At 44.5% G+C, this 21493-nt stretch overlaps 1 protein-coding gene across 1 annotated transcript; it reads left to right on the forward strand.

The window, feature by feature from the left end:
* The first annotated feature begins 3170 nt into the window (after positions 1-3170).
* Positions 3171-19293, forward strand: LOC311136759 (cyclic nucleotide-gated channel cone photoreceptor subunit alpha-like). Its single transcript, XM_084171033.1, has 8 exons — positions 3171-3384; positions 10229-10387; positions 12480-12608; positions 12917-12976; positions 15565-15732; positions 16602-16703; positions 16836-16942; positions 17783-19293. Exons 2-8 carry the CDS (start codon positions 10281-10283, stop codon positions 19162-19164), a joined length of 2055 nt encoding a protein of 684 aa, XP_084027159.1. The 5' UTR covers positions 3171-3384; positions 10229-10280; the 3' UTR covers positions 19165-19293.
* The last annotated feature ends 2200 nt before the right edge of the window (positions 19294-21493 follow it).

Raw genomic sequence — 21493 nt, forward strand, 5'->3', positions numbered from 1 at the left:
AGCAAAGGACCTTGTGAAGATGCTGGAGGAAACAGGTACAAAAGTATCTATATCCACAGTAAAACGAGTCCTATATCGACATGACCTGAAAGGCCGCTCAGCAAGGAAGAAGCCACTGCTCCAAAACCGCCATAAAAAAGCCAGACTATGGTTTGCAACTGTACATGGGGATAAAGATCATACTTTTTTGAGAAATGTCCTCTGGTCTGATGAAACAAAAATAGAACTGTTTGGCCATAATGACCATCGTTATGTTTGGAGGAAAAAGGGGATTGCTTGCAAGCCGAAGAACACCATCCCAACCGTGAAGCACGGGGGTGGCAGCATCATGATGTGGGGGTGCTTTGCTGCAGGAGGGACTGGTGCACTTCACAAAATAGATGGCATCATGAGGAAGGAAAATTATGTGGATATATTGAACCAACATCTCAAGACATCAATCAGGAAGTTAAAGCTTGGTCGCAAATGGGTCTTCCAAATGGACAATGACCCCAAGCATACTTCCAAAGTTGTGGCAAAATGGCTTAAGGACAACAAAGTCAAGGTATTGGAGTGGCCATCACAAAGCCCTGACCTCAATTCTATAGAACATTTGTGGGCAGAACTGAAAAAGCGTGTGCGAGCAAGGAGGCCTACAAACCTGACTCAGTTACACCAGCTCTGTCAGGAGGAATGGGCCAAAATTCACCCAACTTATTGTGGGAAGCTTATGGAAGGCTACCCGAAACGTTTGACCCAAGTTAAACAATTTAAAAGGCAATGCTACCAAATACTAATTGAGTGTATGTAAACTTCTGACCCACTGGGAATGTGATGAAATAAATAAAAGCTTAAATAAATCATTCTCTCTACTATTATTCTGACATTTCACATTCTTAAAATAAAGTTGTGATCCTAACTGACCTAAGACAGGGAATTTTGGAAGACATCACAGTACAGTTCAAATATATATGGCAAATAGAAATCCTATATGGATGGTGTTAAAAGATAGATGGGAGGTGTTGAATGGAATTGAAGGATGGGACTAATAACAACTAACAACAAACAATAACAAGATAACTAATAATGTAGGCACGCTGTGTCCATAATAAGTGTATAGGTTGTAGGTTGGGAGCTTTTGTGAAGGAGCACAGTTAGAAAGATATGGCATATAGAAGCAAACCAGATGGACATCTTGAAAATGATCTGAGATGTTGAGAGTAGAAGAAGTTCAGGAGAAAGAACAAACAAAATGTAATTACTGTAAAATTGACTGTGTCCATAAAATGTAGATAGTGGGTATGGGCTGGAAGTAGAGGCCTAGGCGTTGTTGTTCACTAGTTTACTCCAAGTGGGGAAAGGGTGGCGGGGTTGGAAAGTAATAAAGGGGAATATATATATATATATTTTTTAAAGGGTATGTATGTGTATATGTGTGTATATATATATATATGTATGTATGTATGTGTATGTGTGTATATATATATATATATATATATATATATATATATATATATAACATGGGGGATTGGAAGTGATGCAGACAATTACATTGATGGAAGTTACAATCTATCTGCAATATTAAGCTGATCTACCCCAAACCCCACCCCCCAAAAAAAAGACAGGGAATTTTTACTAGGATTAAATGTCAGGAATTGTGAAAAACTGAGTTTAAATGTATTTGGCTAAGGTGTATGTAAACTTCCGACTTCAACTGTATATTTAAAAACTGCCATATTTCAAGAGATTGAAAGCCATTCCAACTGTGCTGTTAGTCTGTCATGTTCAGATGTCCTGTCTGTTCTCTCTGATGTTGTGTTGATGTCTACCTCTGGTAGAGGGCCATAGGCCACACCTCCTGGCGTCTGTCTGGCGTAACCTGGTAACCATAGGCCACACCTCCTGGCGTCTGTCTGGCGTAACCTGGTAACCATAGGCCACACCTCCTGGCGTCTGTCTGGCGTAACCTGGTAACCATAGGCCACACCTCCTGGCTTCTGTCTGGCGTAACCTGGTAACCATAGGCCACACCTCCTGGCTTCTGTCTGGCGTAACCTGGTAACCATAGGCCACACCTCCTGGCTTCTGTCTGGCGTAACCTGGTAACCATAGGCCACACCTCCTGGCTTCTGTCTGGTGTAACCTGGTAACCATAGGCCACACCTCCTGGCTTCTGTCTGGTGTAACCTGGTAACCATAGGCCACACCTCCTGGCTTCTGTCTGGCGTAACCTGGTAACCATAGGCCACACCTCCTGGCTTCTGTCTGGTGTAACCTGGTAACCATAGGCCACACCTCCTGGCTTCTGTCTGGTGTAACCTGGTAACCATAGGCCACAGCTGCTGTACATGTGACTTCTCAAGGATGATCAATGGAAACATAATGCACCTGAGCTCAATTTCGAGTCTCATAGCAAAGGGCCTGAATAATTTCTGTTTCTGATTTTGTATGTTTGCCCACTGACAAAGACATGATCAGTCTATAATTTTAATGGTAGGTTTATTTGAACAGTGAGAGACAGAATAACAACAACAAAATCCAGAAAAACGCATGTCAAAAATGTTATAAATTGATTAGCATTTTAATGAGGGAAATAAGTATTTGACCCCCTCTCAATCAGAAAGATTTCTGGTTCCCAAGTGTCTTTTATACAGCTAACGAGCTGAGATTAGGAGCACACTCTTAAAGGGAGTGCTCCTAATCTCAGTTTGTTACCTGTATAAAAGACACCTGTCCACAGAAGCAATCAATCAATCAGATTCCAAACTCTCCACCATGGCCAAGACCAAAGAGCTCTCCAAGGATGTCAGGGACAAGATTGTAGACCTACACAACGCTTTCGGCACAATAATGCTCAGTATGAAATTATGTAATGATTTGGAAATTTAAAATAAGTATTCTGTTGATCTGGGTGCATTGTTTTTGTTGACTATTTCTACTGATTACACGAGAGGAAAAAAAAATCTGAATAACCCCCCCTTTTTTTTTAATGACCTTAAAACTACACATTAATAGCGGAGCATCCATAGATATAGAGATCCTAATTAAATGACGTTCACGTCCCCGTTCTAGAAGATGCCAGATCTTTGCCTGCTCTGTGTTTTTATTGGAGCACCAAGAGGCTCCGCCCCCCTAAGCAGAAAGCCCGCTCTTTGATCTCCTATTAGCGCGCGCTGTCCATGGCGCTGAATTACCACAGAAAGGCTTCACGAAAAGTCACTCACTAAATTCTCGACTATTTGGATTACAATTTGGGATTATGATTTTTTTTTCCTCCCGGAAGAAAAACTAACGACCAAAACGACGTAGGATTACAATTTATTTCTGAAAAATGGAATTATCCAATATCAATTTGAGAGGAATTATGTGCAACACAGCGTGAGGAGAGGACTAGGCTACATTCAGGTGAGCTACTGTAGAAGACGACACAGGATAGTCCAGATGCTGTTGAACGTTTTAACTGTATACTTATTAGTGTTTTGATAAATTACTACCAGGTTATTGTATAAAGAGAGGCACCACATCATAGGCTATATGTTTTGTCAGTGTAGGTTAAACAAACAATGTTAATTGGCTATCATAGAGCTACTTTATGGACTATAATTATATTACAGGCTATTTGAAGATGCTGAAATGTTTAAGACCGATAGGATTGCTATATTTGTATGTATGCCATAACTTACCTAACTAAGATCTGCTTGAGCAGAGGTTAAAGCCATGGTATTATCTGTCACTAATCTGTAGGTACACGTGTCAACAGCAGTGGTCTTCACACCACAGATCAGATCACTCCATCAGTAAATAAATAAACATCAGAGTTGAGGTCAATTCTATTTCAATTCCAGTCAATTCAGGAAGTACACAGAAATTCCAATTGTCTCCAATGGTTTTCAATGAGGAAAATGTGGAGTTGGAAATGGGTTTACTCTCTGAATTGAAATGGAATTGACCCCAACCCTGATAAACATGTAAAGACAGTGTCACTTGAGGTCAACAGAAATGTTGAACTCAATAAATGAATTATGACCTACCAATACTATAGCCTATATCAGCGGTCCGCCTGTTAGTGACCTATAGCCTAAAACAGGAAATTATTTTGGTGATGTTTACATTCACAAGTTGAATGACTTCTTTTAAAGCAGTTTTGAAATGAGAAAGACAATCAAAAAGTAAGCTTTCTTAGTCACTGTATAGTTTATAGTAAATAAATAAACATGGGATCAAATATTAGCCACTTGAGGTCAAAACCAACCTATTCATAACCATGCTATTCATAACCATGCTATTATTTCTGGAATAGCATAGGCTACCATTGATTGCTCTCAATAAGTGGGAATATTTTCAATTTTACACCGATTTGAATGAACAGTTGATAACTTTCTAGAGATTTACTTGAAAGGAGGACATTATTTATGTGAAATTTAAATTCATAGGGAAATAAACACAATGGTCTCTTCTTTTACGTGTTTTACTATCCACACCACTGGTCAGTGGTTTCTGACTCTATCCACACCACAGGTCAGTGGTCTCTGACTCTCTATCCACACCACAGGTCAGTGGTCTCTGACTCTCTATCCACACCACAGGTCAGTGGTCTCTGACTCTCTATCCACACCACAGGTCAGTGGTCTCTGACTCTCTATCCACACCACAGGTCAGTGGTCTCTGACTCTCTATCCACACCACAGGTCAGTGGTCTCTGACTCTCTATCCACACCACAGGTCAGTGGTCTCTGACTCTCTATCCACACCACAGGTCAGTGGTCTCTGACTCTCTATCCACACCACAGGTCAGTGGTCTCTGACTCTCTATCCACACCACAGGTCAGTGGTCTGTGACTCTCTATCCACACCACAGGTCAGTGGTCTCTGACTCTCTATCCACACCACAGGTCAGTGGTCTCTGACTCTCTATCCACACCACAGGTCAGTGGTCTCTGACTCTCTATCCACACCACAGGTCAGTGGTCTCTGACTCTCTATCCACACCACAGGTCAGTGGTCTCTGACTCTATCCACACCACAGGTCAGTGGTCTCTGACTCTCTATCCACACCACAGGTCAGTGGTCTCTGACTCTCTATCCACACCACAGGTCAGTGGTCTCTGACTCTCTATCCACACCACAGGTCAGTGGTCTCTGACTCTCTATCCACACCACAGGTCAGTGGTCTCGGACTCTCTATCCACACCACAGGTCAGTGGTCTGTGACTCTCTATCCACACCACAGGTCAGTGGTCTCTGACTCTCTATCCACACCACAGGTCAGTGGTCTCTGACTCTCTATCCACACCACAGGTCATAAAATAAAATTGATTATACTTTCAGCATTAAACCACTATCCCTTATAAAATTAACAGTTTATCACTTTCTATTCAGGGACTTGGATATTGACAAGTTGACTGATTAATGTAAATCAGTGTTCAAGTATTGTTCCCTTTTCTTTTACTTTATAAGACCTGTCACTTTATTTTATTCCAAGGTTCTCCATTTAATTACCTGTGATCCAAGGTTCTCCATTTAATTACCTGTGATCCAAGGTTCTCCATTTAATTACCTTTGATCCATGGTTCTCCATTCAATTACCTTTGATCCATGGTTCTCCATTCAGTTACCTTTGATCCATGGTTCTCCATTCAGTAACCTTTGAGCCATGGTTTTCCATTCAGTTACCTTTGATCCATGGTTCTCCATTCAGTAACCTTTGAGCCATGGTTTTCCATTCAGTTACCTTTGAGCCATGGTTCTCCATTCAATTACCTTTGATTCATGGTTCTCCATTCAGTTACCTTAATGCTTTTAATAAGAGCAGAATTATGCAGTTATGCAGTTCAATAACGGTATCATGAAACCATAAGTGTGGTGTATTGTCAATATTTAACTACACCAGTAGCACCAGTCGGAATGTCCTGTATTTAGATCAGGCTGGGCAAGCTCAGTCAGTGGCATGTTGGATACATTACAAAGTGTCCTTGACAAGGATAGACTAAGTACACTAATCTCTTCCCAGAAGCCAATGGCTAATGAACCGTCCCTCAATCTCCATTGACAAAAATGTCTTAAAATATCTTATTCACCCACACTACATGTCTTTTAGGGTGCTTCTGTAAAATGTCTAGATTATAATACCTACTTATTCACCCACACTACATGTCCTTTAAAATGAGGTCCCTCACATAGACTATACCAGAATGGTTCTATTGTTATGGACATGACCTGATGAAACACAGGGCCTAGCCACAGGGCAGAGCCACAGGACAGAGCCACAGGGCAGAGCCACAGGGCCTAGCCACAGGGCAGAGCCACAGGACAGAGCCACAGGGCAGAGCCACAGGGCCTAGCCACAGGGCAGAGCCACAGGGCCTAGCCACAGGACAGAGCCACAGGACAGAGCCACAGGACAGAGCCACAGGACAGAGCCACAGGACAGAGCCACAGGACAGAGCCACAGGACAGAGCCACAGGACAGAGCCACAGGACAGAGCCACAGGACAGAGCCACAGGACAGAGCCACAGGACAGAGCCACAGGACAGAGCCACAGGGCCTAGCCACAGGGCAGAGCCACAGGGCAGAGCCACAGGACAGAGCCACAGGGCCTAGCCACAGGACAGAGCCACAGGGCAGAGCCACAGGACAGAGCCACAGGGCCTAGCCACAGGACAGAGCCACAGGGCCTAGCCACAGGACAGAGCCACAGGACAGAGCCACAGGACAGAGCCACAGGACAGAGCCACAGGACAGAGCCACAGGGCCTAGCCACAGGGCAGAGCCACAGGGCAGAGCCACAGGACAGAGCCACAGGGCCTAGCCACAGGACAGAGCCACAGGGCAGAGCCACAGGACAGAGCCACAGGGCCTAGCCACAGGACAGAGCCACAGGACAGAGCCACAGGACAGAGCCACAGGGCCTAGCCACAGGACAGAGCCACAGGGCCTAGCCACAGGACAGAGCCACAGGGCAGAGCCACAGGACAGAGCCACAGGGCCTAGCCACAGGACAGAGCCACAGGGCCTAGCCACAGGACAGAGCCACAGGACAGAGCCACAGGACAGAGCCACAGGACAGAGCCACAGGGCCTAGACAGGGCAGAGCCACAGGGCCTAGCCACAGGGCAGAGCCACAGGGCAGAGCCACAGGGCCTAGCCACAGGACAGAGCCACAGGGCCTAGCCACAGGACAGAGCCACAGGACAGAGCCACAGGGCCTAGACAGGGCAGAGCCACAGGGCCTAGCCACAGGGCAGAGCCACAGGGCCTAGCCACAGGACAGAGCCACAGGGCCTAGCCACAGGACAGAGCCACAGGACAGAGCCACAGGGCCTAGCCACAGGACAGAGCCACAGGACAGAGCCACAGGGCAGAGCCACAGGGCCTAGCCACAGGGCAGAGCCACAGGGCCTAGCCACAGGGCAGAGCCACAGGGCAGAGCCACAGGGCCTAGCCACAGGACAGAGCCACAGGACAGAGCCACAGGGCAGAGCCACAGGGCCTAGACAGGGCCTAGCCACAGGGCCTAGCCACAGGGCAGAGCCACAGGGCCTAGCCACAGGGCAGAGCCACAGGGCCTAGCCACAGGGCAGAGCCACAGGGCAGAGCCACAGGGCCTAGACAGGGCCTAGCCACAGGGCCTAGCCACAGGGCAGAGCCACAGGGCAGAGCCACAGGGCCTAGCCACAGGGCAGAGCCACAGGGCAGAGCCACAGGGCCTAGCCACAGGGCAGAGCCACAGGGCCTAGCCACAGGGCAGAGCCACAGGGCCTAGCCACAGGGCAGAGCCACAGGGCCTAGCCACAGGGCAGAGCCACAGGGCAGAGCCACAGGGCCTAGCCACAGGGCAGAGCCACAGGGCCTAGCCACAGTCTATAGAGCGTGGTTATTTTAAAGCTGCGGCAGGTGATCTTTCAGAGGGCCAGGGCACTGATCCTGTTTAGTGTTTAAGACTTAATCGGGATGTATTTTTAGGATCCTCCCGGAATAGAGCTCCACTTTCAGATAGCGCGCCCGCCTGGGTTGTCACTGTAAAGGAAATAGGTTTTCAGTCATTCAGAATAACCCTTGTCATGTCAACAACAGGCATGCGTCCCAAATGGCATCCTATTCCTTTTAAAGTGCCCTATGGCTCCGGTCAAAAGTAGTGCACTATAACTATATAGTGCACTACCATATGGCTCTGGTCAAAAGTAGTGCACTAGGTAGGGAATAGGGTGCCATTTGGGACAGATACCAAGTCTCCTTTAATCTTTAATCTCCAATCTCACTGCTGCCCATCACATCTTATTGTCTACAGCCTAGCGTCTGATTGAATCTCATGATGGAGAATCTTAATCTAATGGGATTGGATGTACCCTGTAGTGACTACACAACTTCCACAACCATACAGGCCTTTTTCATTACAACTAGCAGTTATAGTCAGACATACTGTAGTCATACTTTTCTAAATGTTTCATGGGATTTACTGGCTCCAGGTCATCTATAATTCACTGCTAGGCAATTCCCCGCCTTATCTTAGCTCATTGGTCACCATAACAACACCCACCCGTAGTATGCGCTCCAGCAGGTATATCTCACTGGTCATCCCCAAAGCCAACACCTCCTTTGGCCACCATTCCTTACAGTTCTCTGATGCCAATGACTGGAACGAACTGCAAAAATCTCTGGAGCTGGAGACTCTTATCTCCCTCACTAACTTTAAGCATCAGTTGTCAGAGCACCTTACCGATCACTGCACCTGTACACAGCCCATCTGAAATTAGCCCACCCAACTACCTCATCCCCATATTGTTATTTACATTTATTTTGCTAATTTGCACCCCAGTATCTCTATTTGCACATAATCTTCTGCACATCTATCACTCCAGTGTTAATACTAAATTGTAATTATTTTGCACTATGGCCTATTTATTGCCTTACCTCCATACCTTACTACATTTGCACACACTGTATATAGATTTTCTATTGTGTTATTGACTGTACATTTTGTTTATCCCATATGTAACTCTGTGTTGTTGTTTTTATCGCACTGCTTTGCTTTATCTTGGCCAGGTCGCAGTTGTAAATGAGAACTTGTTCTCAACTGGCTTATCTGGTTAAATAAATAAATAAATTTACCAAAAAAACGATTAAAATGTATGCACTCACTAAGTCTCTCTAGATAAAAGGGTCTGCTAAATGACTCACTACTGTAAGTCTCTCTGGATAAGAGCGTCCGCTAAATGACTCACTACTGTAAGTCTCTCTAGATAAGAGGGTCTGCTAAATGACTCACTAAAGGTAAGTCTCTCTAGATAAGAGCATCCGCTAAATGACTCACTAAAGGTAAGTCTCTCGATAAGAGGGTCAGCTAAATGACTCACTAAAGGTAAGTCTCTCTAGATAAGAGGGTCTGCTAAATGACTCACTACTGTAAGTCTCTCTGGATAAGAGCGTCCGCTAAATGACTCACTACTGTAAGTCTCTAGATAAGAGGGTCTGCTAAATGACTCACTAAAGGTAAGTCTCTCGATAAGAGGGTCTGCTAAATGACTCACTAAAGGTAAGTCTCTAGATAAGAGGGTCTGCTAAATGACTCACTACTGTAAGTCTCTCTAGATAAGAGGGTCTGCTAAATGACTCACTAAAGGTAAGTCTCTCTAGATAAGAGGGTCTGCTAAATGACTCACCACTGTAAGTCTCTCTGGATAAGAGCGTCTGCTAAATGACTCACTACTGTAAGTCGCTGTAGATAAGAGGGTCTGCTAAATGACTCACTAATGGTAAGTCTCTCTGGATAAGAGGGTCTGCTAAATGACTCATTAATGGTAAGTCTCTCTGGATAAGAGGGTCTGCTAAATGACTAATGTAATGTAAAATATATAGAAAAGACCATTGAAAGACTGAGATTGAATGGAACCATACACAGATATAAGATGACGGCCTAATTTCTAGCTGTCCACACACCCAGTTACTTTTATAAAGATGCAGGGTACACATTTTGTGATGTTCGAGCAGGTTTTACCTGTAAACTGATCATTGATTGGCTGACCTCTTAAATCTCCACCCAGCACAGCCAGAAAAGGACTGGCCACCCCTCGGAACGTGGTTCCTCTCTAGGTCTCTTCCTAGGTTCCTGCCTTCTAGGGAGTTTTCCCACTGTGCTTCTGCATCGCTTGCTCTTTGGGGTTTTAGGCTGGGTATCTGCTGATATAAAAAGGGCTTTATAAAATAAATGTAATTAATTGATTGTGGCCTATGACCCCTTGACCTCTACAGTGTTTTGTTGGAAGGCTGGAGGCCCCTGGCCAGCAGAACCTTAGGAGTCAGCATGGCAAAGATCTGCACAGACCGGTCCTACCCGTCAACGACCCTGCAACTGCCGTCTCTCTGCACGCCAGATGACAATCTGGACTCCATCGAGAACGGAACCTCCAGGTCAGAGGTCGCCACAGAACGTTTGAGAGCCAATGAGCTTCTGCCTCCCAAATGGCATACTAGTCCCTACTATAGTTCTCTACTTCTGATCAAGGCCCATAGGACTCTGGGAATAGGGTGCCATTTTGGATGGACCCAATCAAAATGTTTAGGTTGAGTTCCATGAATTCAGAATGTGGTGCATGAAACATTTAGGCTGTGTCCCAAACCAAAAACAGCTGCCTGCTGTCTACCTTGTGGATTGAGACACATCGACAAGTGTATGGGAGAGTGGGGTAAGTTGAGCAATCTTTTACATTCAGCATCACTCCATAAAGGGAAAATATAGTATTCTTTCTAACAAAGATATCTAAGTATATTTCAGGATAATGTGCATCCCTGGAAATAATCATCAGAATGCATGTAAACGTTACAGTTTTGAAAACCTAGCTTGTCCAAAAAAAGTGTTTTTTTGAACAACTTACCCCGGGTGTGGGGTAAAGCCTTCACATTTCTGTACTAAATGAAATATTACCACTACCTTTTTAAAGCCATGTCTATCTTTATTTCCCAAACACCATTTTTAAACACTTTGAACTTAGGCCAGGCCCTGTTGTTACCACATATCCCAGAGACGATGCCTTGCATTACACCTGGGAAGAAAACGCTTATATTTGCTCAACTTACCCCAAAGCAAACATTTTAGACTATATTAGCCCACAGAGCTACAAGGATGCTAGGTTTAAGACCTCATATTGAAGCTTATAGCGACTCCAACTGATGTAGAGAACAATCTTAAAAGCATCTACTTTGGTTTAGTTACAAGCACCATGAAACCTCTAACGCAATAAATACATTTGACTTGGTGAAAATCTGTTTTCTTCCATGTGGTTTCTTCTTTCACAGACTCCATGAAATGATGACCTCTTCCTACATATTTGGTCAAATGAGTCATTTTGTGTATGGTTTCTTAGAAACAAGGGTGGCTCAACTTACCACTTTGGTTCAACTTACCCCACTCTCCCCTACAGTAGCAATCCCAAATGGCACCCTATTCCCTATATAGTGCACTACAGTTGAGACCTCTGGGCCCCGGTCAACAGTACACATACTGTATGTCACTGCAACCCTGTTCTCTCTCTCTAACAACCAGCTCGTAGTGTGAGGACACCTCGTCAGAGATTCAGGGTTCTGTCTCTGTGTTAACCAGCAGACACCCAGAGATTCCTTTACAGGATCAGGAGCCCTGGCCAGGTATCCCCACCTTCGCAGCGTCGCACCATCTCACTAGTCCCCCAGTGTCTGGTCTGGAGCGTGAAGTCACGAGCTCTGCTGGTCTGCTACTGCATAGCAACCTAGCGTTGCCAAAAGCCCTGGTCTGCCCTGGAAAGCCGACGTAAATTACAATCGCCAGAACGGCCAAACCAAAAAAATGCAGACACCCGTTTTGGGCTCAAATTTGGTTTATTATGATCAAGTTCGATCCCCACGGTCGGTGAATTCTTTACAAATCGAGGTATTTTAAATAAATAGTGATCCATTCTGACAACTACATTTGTCGTCACACAGGACCATGTGCTGACACAGACCAATCACAGGCCTGTCAGGCTACAAGGAGGCTCCTGGTTGACTCACTCAGGCAGGATGAAAACGACTACATCGACCATGATCCTTTGCTATTTACAGTCACATTCACCATGATCCTTTGCTATTTACAGTCACATTCACCATGATCCTTTGCTATTTACAGTCACATTCACCATGATCCTTTGCTATTTACAGTCACATTCACCATGATCCTTTGCTATTTACAGTCACATTCACCATGATCCTTAGGGATTTTTTAATGCAATTCAGCCCCATTCAGCAATATGCGCCATCGGGAGTTTTCCATAGGAACACGTGGGTGACGTCAGCGCTATCACTATCTACTGGTTTTAATGTCTATGCATCTCACCCATATCATTCAGTCATTCATGTTCATGCAGTGTTTCATAGGGTGCCATTTGGGACGTAGCCAGCGGTAGCGAAGACACAGAGTGTTATGATGTTTTACCTGATCGTCTAGGCTCTCTCACTTCCTGTTCATGCTGCGGACCTGGGCCTCTCACAGGATGCACCACGAGGTGGAGAGACCGAACTCCTTCCTGGAGCGCTTCAGGGGCCCTGAGCTCAAAGAGGCCTCCAGCAGAGAGAGCATTGCACAGTCACTGCGATACCCCGACAGAGTCCGTAAGAGGAAGTAAGTCTGGACTAGAGATGGTGATGGTCAACTAGGATTGCAAAATTCTGCTAATTTTTTAGTGGAGAATTCACAGATTTTTCTGTCCTCATTCTGGGAATCTTCCAACCCAACCTGGGATTTCTAGAAAACCTGGGAATTTGGGGAAAGTTACCAGAATTGTGGAACTCTATGCTCAACTAAAAAACTGGCATTAAATGATGCACAATTTGAATTAAATGATGCTCAATTTGGATTAAATGATGCTCAATTTGAGTCATCATTTAACTAACCCTAACGCTGCCAACCTGTCCCCGTCTTTCCTCTAGCCAAGTCAGTCAATGGCCGCTGGCTACGTACAATATGAACAACTGCAACAACACAGATGAGTAAGTGGAACTAGAAGTAGTTCTTTAGAGAGAAAGTAGAAAGTAGAAAGTAGCCCTCCACACTAGCTTATAGAGGAGACTGGAACTCATGGAGGTCTTAACCTGTTGGTAGACTGGAACTCTTGGAGGTCTTAACCTGTTGGTAGACTGGAACTCTTGGAGGTCTTAACCTGTCGGTAGACTGGAACTCTTGGAGGTCTTAACCTGTCGGTAGACTGGAACTCTTGGAGGTCTTAACCTGTCGGTAGACTGGAACTCTTGGAGGTCTTAACCTGTCGGTAGACTGGAACTCTTGGAGGTCTTAACCTGTCGGTAGACTGGAACTCTTGGAGGTCTTAACCTGTCGGTAGACTGGAACTCTTGGAGGTCTTAACCTGTTGGTAGACTGGAACTCTTGGAGGTCTTAACCTGTTGATAGACTGGAACTCTTGGAGGTCTTAACCTGTTGGTAGACTGGAACTCTTGGAGGTCTTAACCTGTTGGTAGACTGGAACTCTTGGAGGTCTTAACCTGTCGGTAGACTGGAACTCTTGGAGGTCTTAACCTGTTGATAGACTGGAACTCTTGGAGGTCTTAACCTGTTGGTAGACTGGAACTCTTGGAGGTCTTAACCTGTTGGTAGAATGGAACTCTTGGAGGTCTTAACCTGTTGGTAGACTGGAACTCTTGGAGGTCTTAACCTGTTGGTAGACTGGAACTCTTGGAGGTCTTAACCTGTCGGTAGACTGGAACTCTTGGAGGTCTTAACCTGTTGGTAGACTGGAACACTTGGAGGTCTTAACCTGTTGGTAGACTGGAACTCTTGGAGGTCTTAACCTGTCGGTAGACTGGAACTCTTGGAGGTCTTAACCTGTTGGTAGACTGGAACACTTGGAGGTCTTAACCTGTTGGTAGACTGGAACTGTTGGAGGTCTTAACCTGTCGGTAGACTGTAAATCCTGGTACGTATATAGTAATTGTAGAGACATATAAGCATGTTTGACCATAGACAGTAAGATCCTCTGTCAACAGTGTCGTCCCGTGGTAGACATTTGCCTGTAGTTAGGTATGATCAGTGTGTAGTCGTAGAGATACTGTAGATGCACCTATTACTCTCTGGTAGTATAATAGTTCTATAGACATTACATAAGCATGTATGACTGTGGATAGAAATACCTGCTATGTCAATAGCAGCCTTGGTATGTATTTGCTCTAGTTGGATTTTAGTATCAGTGCAGCTATCGAATGATAAGACACCTTATTTTTGTTTGAGAGGTCCCGTTTAGGATCATTATTAAATAGCTTTTATGATCACGTATGGTAGTTCTACTCTTCTTTAGAATGCATTGTTGAAAGTTCTGGATCTACTCTTCTTTAGAATGCATTGTTGAAAGTTCTGGTTCTACTCTTCTTTAGAATGCATTGTTGAAAGTTCTGGTTCTACTCTTCTTTAGAATGCATTGTTGAATGTTCTGGTTCTACTCTTCTTCAGAATGCATTGTTGAAAGTTCTGGTTCTACTCTTCTTTAGAATGCATTGTTGAAAGTTCTGATGTTGATGATGCGGGTTAGGCCACTGGTTATATTGTATCTTAAAAATATACATCTAAACATAAAAATAAGGATTCCATTAAGAATAAACTTCTACTCCTTATTCAACATTCAGTGGAATGGTTGAACTATACCATTTTATATTAATATCAATATAAAGTTGAAGTTAGTCTCATGAGGAGTGAACTGTATGGTGAACATAAACAGGAGTGGTGCTGCTGCCTACAGGGCTGTCATATAACTTGCACTTTCACATACAGTAATGCCCTCAAACACTCTGGGACAAGACTGTTTCAACCTGGATATGATTGAACTGTTACTGTTTCTGTAGAGCAGGGGTCCCCATTACATTCAGCCATGGGCCGATTATTCCTTGAGCAGATGGTCGGAGGGGGGCCGGAACATAGTTATAAATAAATACATATTTAGTACACTGCAAATGCAAATTGACAGCAAGAATCCCAAACAGATTTAGTATTTGACAAAAACAGAATAATCTCATACCTTGATTACATTCGGATATGATCACATATGGCTCTCTATTTATGTGTGGGAATACTTGGGAACAGATTTCCTGAATACAAAATAACTTTGAGCTGATTTTCTAGTGATTTTACAGTCTTTTATGTCCAACAACAAAAATGATAAAATAGAAATGATCAGAAAACTTGGGGGACCAAATAAAATCCCATTCGGCCTGCAGGCCGTCTATAGGGGGACCCTGCCCCCTAGGCAAGTAAGTGCCTTCCCTCTGGCTTTGGCTCATATTGTAGTATGATAGTCCACTGATAGTCCACCAATAGTCCACCGATATTCACCGATAGTCTGCCGGTTAGTCCGTCAATAGTCCACCAATAGTCCGCCAATAGTCTACAGATAGTCCGCCAATAGTCTACCGATAGTCCACCAATAGTTTGCCGGTTAGTCTGTCAATAGTCTGCCAATAGTCTACCGATAGTCCACCAATAGTCTACCAGTAGTCTACCAATAGACCCTCGAATGTCCCCTATAGATCACCTTAGTCCTTAACATGAAAAATAAACATCCACTATCCAATAGCAAAAAAGATGACAAGAAGGACGAAATAAAGAAAGACGAGAAAAAACAGGAAGAGCAAAAAGATGAGAAGAAAGATGAGAAGGAGGAGGAGCCTAAGAAGGAGGAGCCGAAGGAGGAGCCTAAGAAGGAGGAGCCTAAGAAAGAGGAGAAGAAGAAGGAGGAGCCTCCGTAAGTATGACTGTAGTCTGATAGGTAGTCTGCCCCAAGATGTGAAGGATACCTGGCATCATGCTGCACTAACATGAGAAATAGCTCTACTCTGGTTGGAAGGGTGGGAGAGTAAGGAGAGAAGGGTAGCCTTTGTTTGACCAATTCCCGGGTTTCATCACAGGAGAGAAGGGTAGCCTTTGTTTGACCAATTCCCGGGTTTCATCACAGGAGAGAAGGGTAGCCTTTGTTTGACCAATTCCCGGGTTTCATCACAGGAGAGAAGGGTAGCCTTTGTTTGACCAATTCCCGGGTTTCATCACAGGAGAGAAGGGTAGCCTTTGTTTGACCAATTCCCGGGTTTCATCACAGGAGAGAAGGGTAGCCTTTGTTTGACCAATTCCCGGGTTTCATCACAGGAGAGAAGGGTAGCCTTTGTTTGACCAATTCCCGGGTTTCATCACAGGAGAGAAGGGTAGCCTTTGTTTGACCAATTCCCGGGTTTCATCACCAAGAACATTGAACATGGTGGCCATTGATTGTACAATGTCAGAACACACATTAACAAATGTTGTTCAATTGTAATGTACAGTATATGCAAGATGGTGGTCATCTTGTCACTTTATTATAATGAAATACTAACCCCTTTGTGATGACTGAACACTGTGATGACTGAACGCTGTGATGACTGAACACTGTGCTGACTGAACACTGTGATGACTGAACACTGTGCTGACTGAACACTGTGATGACTGAACACTGATGACTGAACGCTGTGATGACTGAACACTGATGACTGAACGCTGTGATGACTGAACGCTGTGCGGACATGAAGAAAAAAAAGACGAAAAAAAATCATGCTTAAAAATTAATCCAAAATTCTGTTTCAGGAAAGAAATTTGGATCATGGACCCATCAGCAGACAAATACTACAAATGGCTCACCATCATCGCAGCACCATGTTTCTACAACCTGATGATGCTAGTGACCAGGTCTGTTCTCATACAGTACAGCTCAGTTCTTCATTTTATCTTACAAAGGGAATATATGTTATATTTTTGTTGTTGAATGTTTGTTGTATTTTTTTTTTAAATGTGGTATATTTGTTGTTTGTCGTCCCACAGGGCATGTTTTAACGAACTCCAGAACACGTACACGATTCTCTGGATTGTCCTAGACTACACCTCAGACATAATCTACTATGCAGACACATTCGTCAGGTCTAGAACAGGTGAGGTTCTGCTTCTAAAATACATAGAGGTATTTTTCCAGTTTGATAGACCGGGATGAGCAGGGAGACAGATAGAGGGAACATAGTGTGAAGACCGATGGGGCTGGGATTTGAAGACCGGTGGGGCTGGGATTTGAAGACCGGTGGGGCTGGGATTTGAAGACCGGTGGGGCTAGGATTTGAAGACCGGTGGGGCTGGGATTTGAAGACCGGTGGGGCTAGGATTTGAAGACCGGTGGGGCTGGGATTTGAAGACCGGTGGGGCTGGGATTTGAAGACCGGTGGGGCTGGGATTTGAAGACCGGTGAGGATGGGATTTGAAGACCGCTGGGGCTGGGATTTGAAGACCACTGGGGATGGGATTTGAAGACCACTGGGGATGGGATTTGAAGACCGGTGAGGAAGGGATTTGAAGACCGCTGGGGCTGGGATTTGAAGACCGGTGGGGCTGGGATTTGAAGAACGGTGGGGCTGGGATTTGAAGACCGGTGGGGCTGGGATTTGAAGACCGGTGGGGCTGGGATTTGAAGACCGGTGGGGCTGGGATTTGAAGACCGGTGGGGCTGGGATTTGAAGACCGGTGGGGCTGGGATTTGAAGACCGGTGGGGCTGGGATTTGAAGACCGGTGGGGCTGGGATTTGAAGACCAGTGGGGCTGGGATTTGAAGACTGGTGGGGCTGGAATTTGAAGACCGGTAGGGATTTAAACCAACGCAAGTAGGGGTTTCTTTGATCATTTGTGATTTGTCAAGCAAAAGACCATGCAGTCAAAATGAACTTTTATTTGTGATTATTTGATTTATTTTGGATTATCACATTTTCTCTTCATTATCTTAACAGGTTATTTGGAACAGGGGCTGCTTGTGAAAGACGACAAGAAGCTTAGAGACAAATATAAATCAACGGCACAGTTCAAATGGGACATGATTTCAATGATACCCACAGACCTGCTTTTTCTGAAAGTGGGCTTCAACAACCCCGAGCTCCGACTGAACCGACTCGCGAAGATGAACCGCCTCTTCGAGTTCTTTGACCGCACAGAAACCAGGACCAGCTTCCCCAACGTTTTCCGAATCAGCAACCTGGTACTTTACATCCTGATCATCATCCACTGGAACGCCTGCATCTTCTTCGCCCTCTCCAAGACCATCGGGTTCGGCTCCGACACCTGGGTGTACCCCAACATCAGTCACCCTGAGCATGGCCGCCTTGCCAGGAAGTACATCTACTGTCTCTATTGGTCGACCCTGACCCTGACCACCATCGGAGAAACCCCGCCACCCGTCAGGGACTTTGAGTACATCTTCGTGGTCGCTGACTTCCTCATCGGCGTGCTGATTTTCGCCACCATTGTCGGTAACGTTGGTGCCATGATCTCCAACATGAACAAAAACCGTGCAGACTTCCAGGCTAAGATTGACTCCATCAAACAATACATGCAGTTCCGTAAGGTCTCCAAGGATCTGGAGGCCAGGGTCATCAAGTGGTTTGACTACCTCTGGACGGAGAAGAAGACCTGCGATGAGAAGGAGGTGCTGAAGAACCTGCCAGACAAGCTGAAGGCCGAGATTGCCATCGACGTCCATCTGGATACCCTGAAGAAGGTGAAAATCTTCCAGGAATGCGAGGCCGGGCTGCTTATTGAGTTGGTGATGAAGCTGCAGCCTCAGGTGTTCTCCCCAGGAGATTACATCTGTAAGAAGGGAGATATCGGCAGAGAGATGTACATCATCAAGGAGGGGAAGCTGGCCGTGGTGGCGGAAGACGGGGTCACACAGTGGTGTGTGCTCAGCGATGGAGCGTACTTCGGAGATATCAGTATCCTGGGCATCAAGGGTTCCAAAGCTGGCAACAGGAGAACGGCCAACATCAGGAGCGTGGGTTACTCGGACCTCTTCGCCCTATCTAAAGACGACCTCATGGAGGCTCTCACTGAGTACCCTGAAGCCAAGAAGATCCTGGAAGAGAAGGGAAAGGCTACGCTGATGAAGGATAACATGATTGATGAGGAAATCGCTAATGCAGGTGCCGACCCCAAGGACATGGAGGAGAAGATCATAAGGCTGGAGAGCAATATGGAAACCATGATGAGCAAGTTCGCCAAGATCATGGCTGAGTTTACCTCCAGCCAGAGCAAGATCAAACAGAGGATCACCAACATGGAGTCAACAGTCAAGTCAGTCCGGCCCGATGATATATCTGAGGTGGTGGCCGACAAGTAGACCCAGGAGTCCCAGAACACAACGTATTTACCCAGAGACTTCAGGAACCTTTCACACTGAGCAATGCAGAGTAAAAAGACAAAGCCAACTCAATGTGTTTCAATAGGGAAGGTGCGTCTGAGTGGTAGCGGTGAGCCACTCCACCCATTAGCTCTGTGTGGGATGTGTTGCCAGTGTGTGTGAGCCCTTGCAGTTAACACAGAGATGGTTTAAATACATAGAACGGTAGATAGTTTGATACTTTTTGACTGTTCATATTTATACTTCATGTGTACATTATCAACCACGTATTTATGTACTTCTTCTTGTGTAAAAATGCACCTCTAAATATGTGTCAAATGTCAATATGTTCATATCCAGTGTATGCAGGTGGATACACCTTTCCATATGCAGTGACTCTGAAGTTGCGCAGTGACTCTGTCTCCTGAGTGGCGCAGTGGTCTAAGGCACTGCATCGCAGTGCTAACTGTGCCACTAGAGATCCTGGTTCGAATCCAGGCTCTGTCGCAGCCGGCCGCGACCGGGAGACTCATGGGCGGCGCACAATTGGCCCAGCGTTGTCCAGGGTAGGGGAGGGAATGGCCGGCAGGGATGTAGCTCAGTTGATAGAGCATGGCGTTTGCAACGCCAGGGTTGTGGGTTCGATTCCCACGGGGGGCCAGTATAAAAAAAAAATATATATATAGGTATTCACTAACTGTAAGTCGCTCTGGATAAGAGCGTCTGCTAAATGACGTAAATGTAAATGTAAGTTACAGACTTGTGCATCTCCAAAATCATAATAATCGCATGGAACTGGTTCAGAGACACTTGTTGGGGCAGTAGAGACCAGGGTTGATTCAATTCCAGTCAATTCAGAGAGTGCACAGACATTTCCATTCTAATTCCAATAGTCTTCAATGCTTTCCAATGAGTAACATTTCCATTCTAATTCCAATAGTCTTCAATGCTTTCCAATGAGCAACATTTCCATTCTAATTCCAATAGTCTTCAATGCTTTCCAATGAGCAACATTTCCATTCTAATTCCAATAGTCTTCAATGCTTTCCAATGAGCAACATTTCCATTCTAATTCCAATAGTCTTCAATGCTTTCCAATGAGCAACATTTCCATTCTAATTCCAATAGTCTTCAATGCTTTCCAATGAGCAACATTTCCATTCTAATTCCAATAGTCTTCAATGCTTTCCAATGAGCAACATTTCCATTCTAATTCCAATAGTCTTCAATGCTTTCCAATGAGTAACATTTCCATTCTAATTCCAATAGTCTTCAATGCTTTCCAATGAGCAACATTTCCATTCTAATTCCAATAGTCTTCAATGCTTTCCAATGAGCAACATTTCCATTCTAATTCCAATAGTCTTCAATCCTTTCCAATGAGCAACATTTCCATTCTAATTCCAATAGTCTTCAATGCTTTCCAATGAGTAACATTTCCATTCTAATTCCAATAGTCTTCAATGCTTTCCAATGAGCAACATTTCCATTCTAATTCCAATAGTCTTCAATGCTTTCCAATGAGCAACATTTCCATTCTAATTCCAATAGTCTTCAATGCTTTCCAATGAGCAACATTTCCATTCTAATTCCAATAGTCTTCAATGCTTTCCAATGAGCAACATTTCCATTCTAATTCCAATAGTCTTCAATGCTTTCCAATGAGCAACATTTCCATTCTAATTCCAATAGTCTTCAATGCTTTCCAATGAGCAACATTTCCATTCTAATTCCAATAGTCTTCAATGCTTTCCAATGAGTAACATTTCCATTCTAATTCCAATAGTCTTCAATGCTTTCCAATGAGCAACATTTCCATTCTAATTCCAATAGTCTTCAATGCTTTCCAATGAGCAACATTTCCATTCTAATTCCAATAGTCTTCAATCCTTTCCAATGAGCAACATTTCCATTCTAATTCCAATAGTCTTCAATGCTTTCCAATGAGCAACATTTCCATTCTAATTCCAATAGTCTTCAATGCTTTCCAATGAGCAACATTTTGAATTGTAATTTGGTTTACTTTCTGAATTGACTGGAATTGAAATGGAATTGACCCCAACCCTGGTAGAGACAAACTCTTTGTACAGGGCATTTTCATAATATAGCCTTCAGTGGTTTTGGAAATGTATTGTTTATTTTTCAAATGTTATGAGTCTAGTTGAATGAAGTGCTTCACAGAGAATAATATAATTTAGTATTATTGATAATCTGTCAATGCATTATCATGTGTATGGATGTGGCATGTATGAAAAAAATATGCTCATTGATTCTATTTCTATGGCGACTACAGCACGTACTGTAGATTTTACAACTGAGGTTATCTCAA

This window comes from Coregonus lavaretus (assembly GCF_964263955.1).
Source record: "Coregonus lavaretus genome assembly, chromosome: 11".
Taxonomy (NCBI): Eukaryota; Metazoa; Chordata; class Actinopteri; order Salmoniformes; family Salmonidae; genus Coregonus; species Coregonus lavaretus.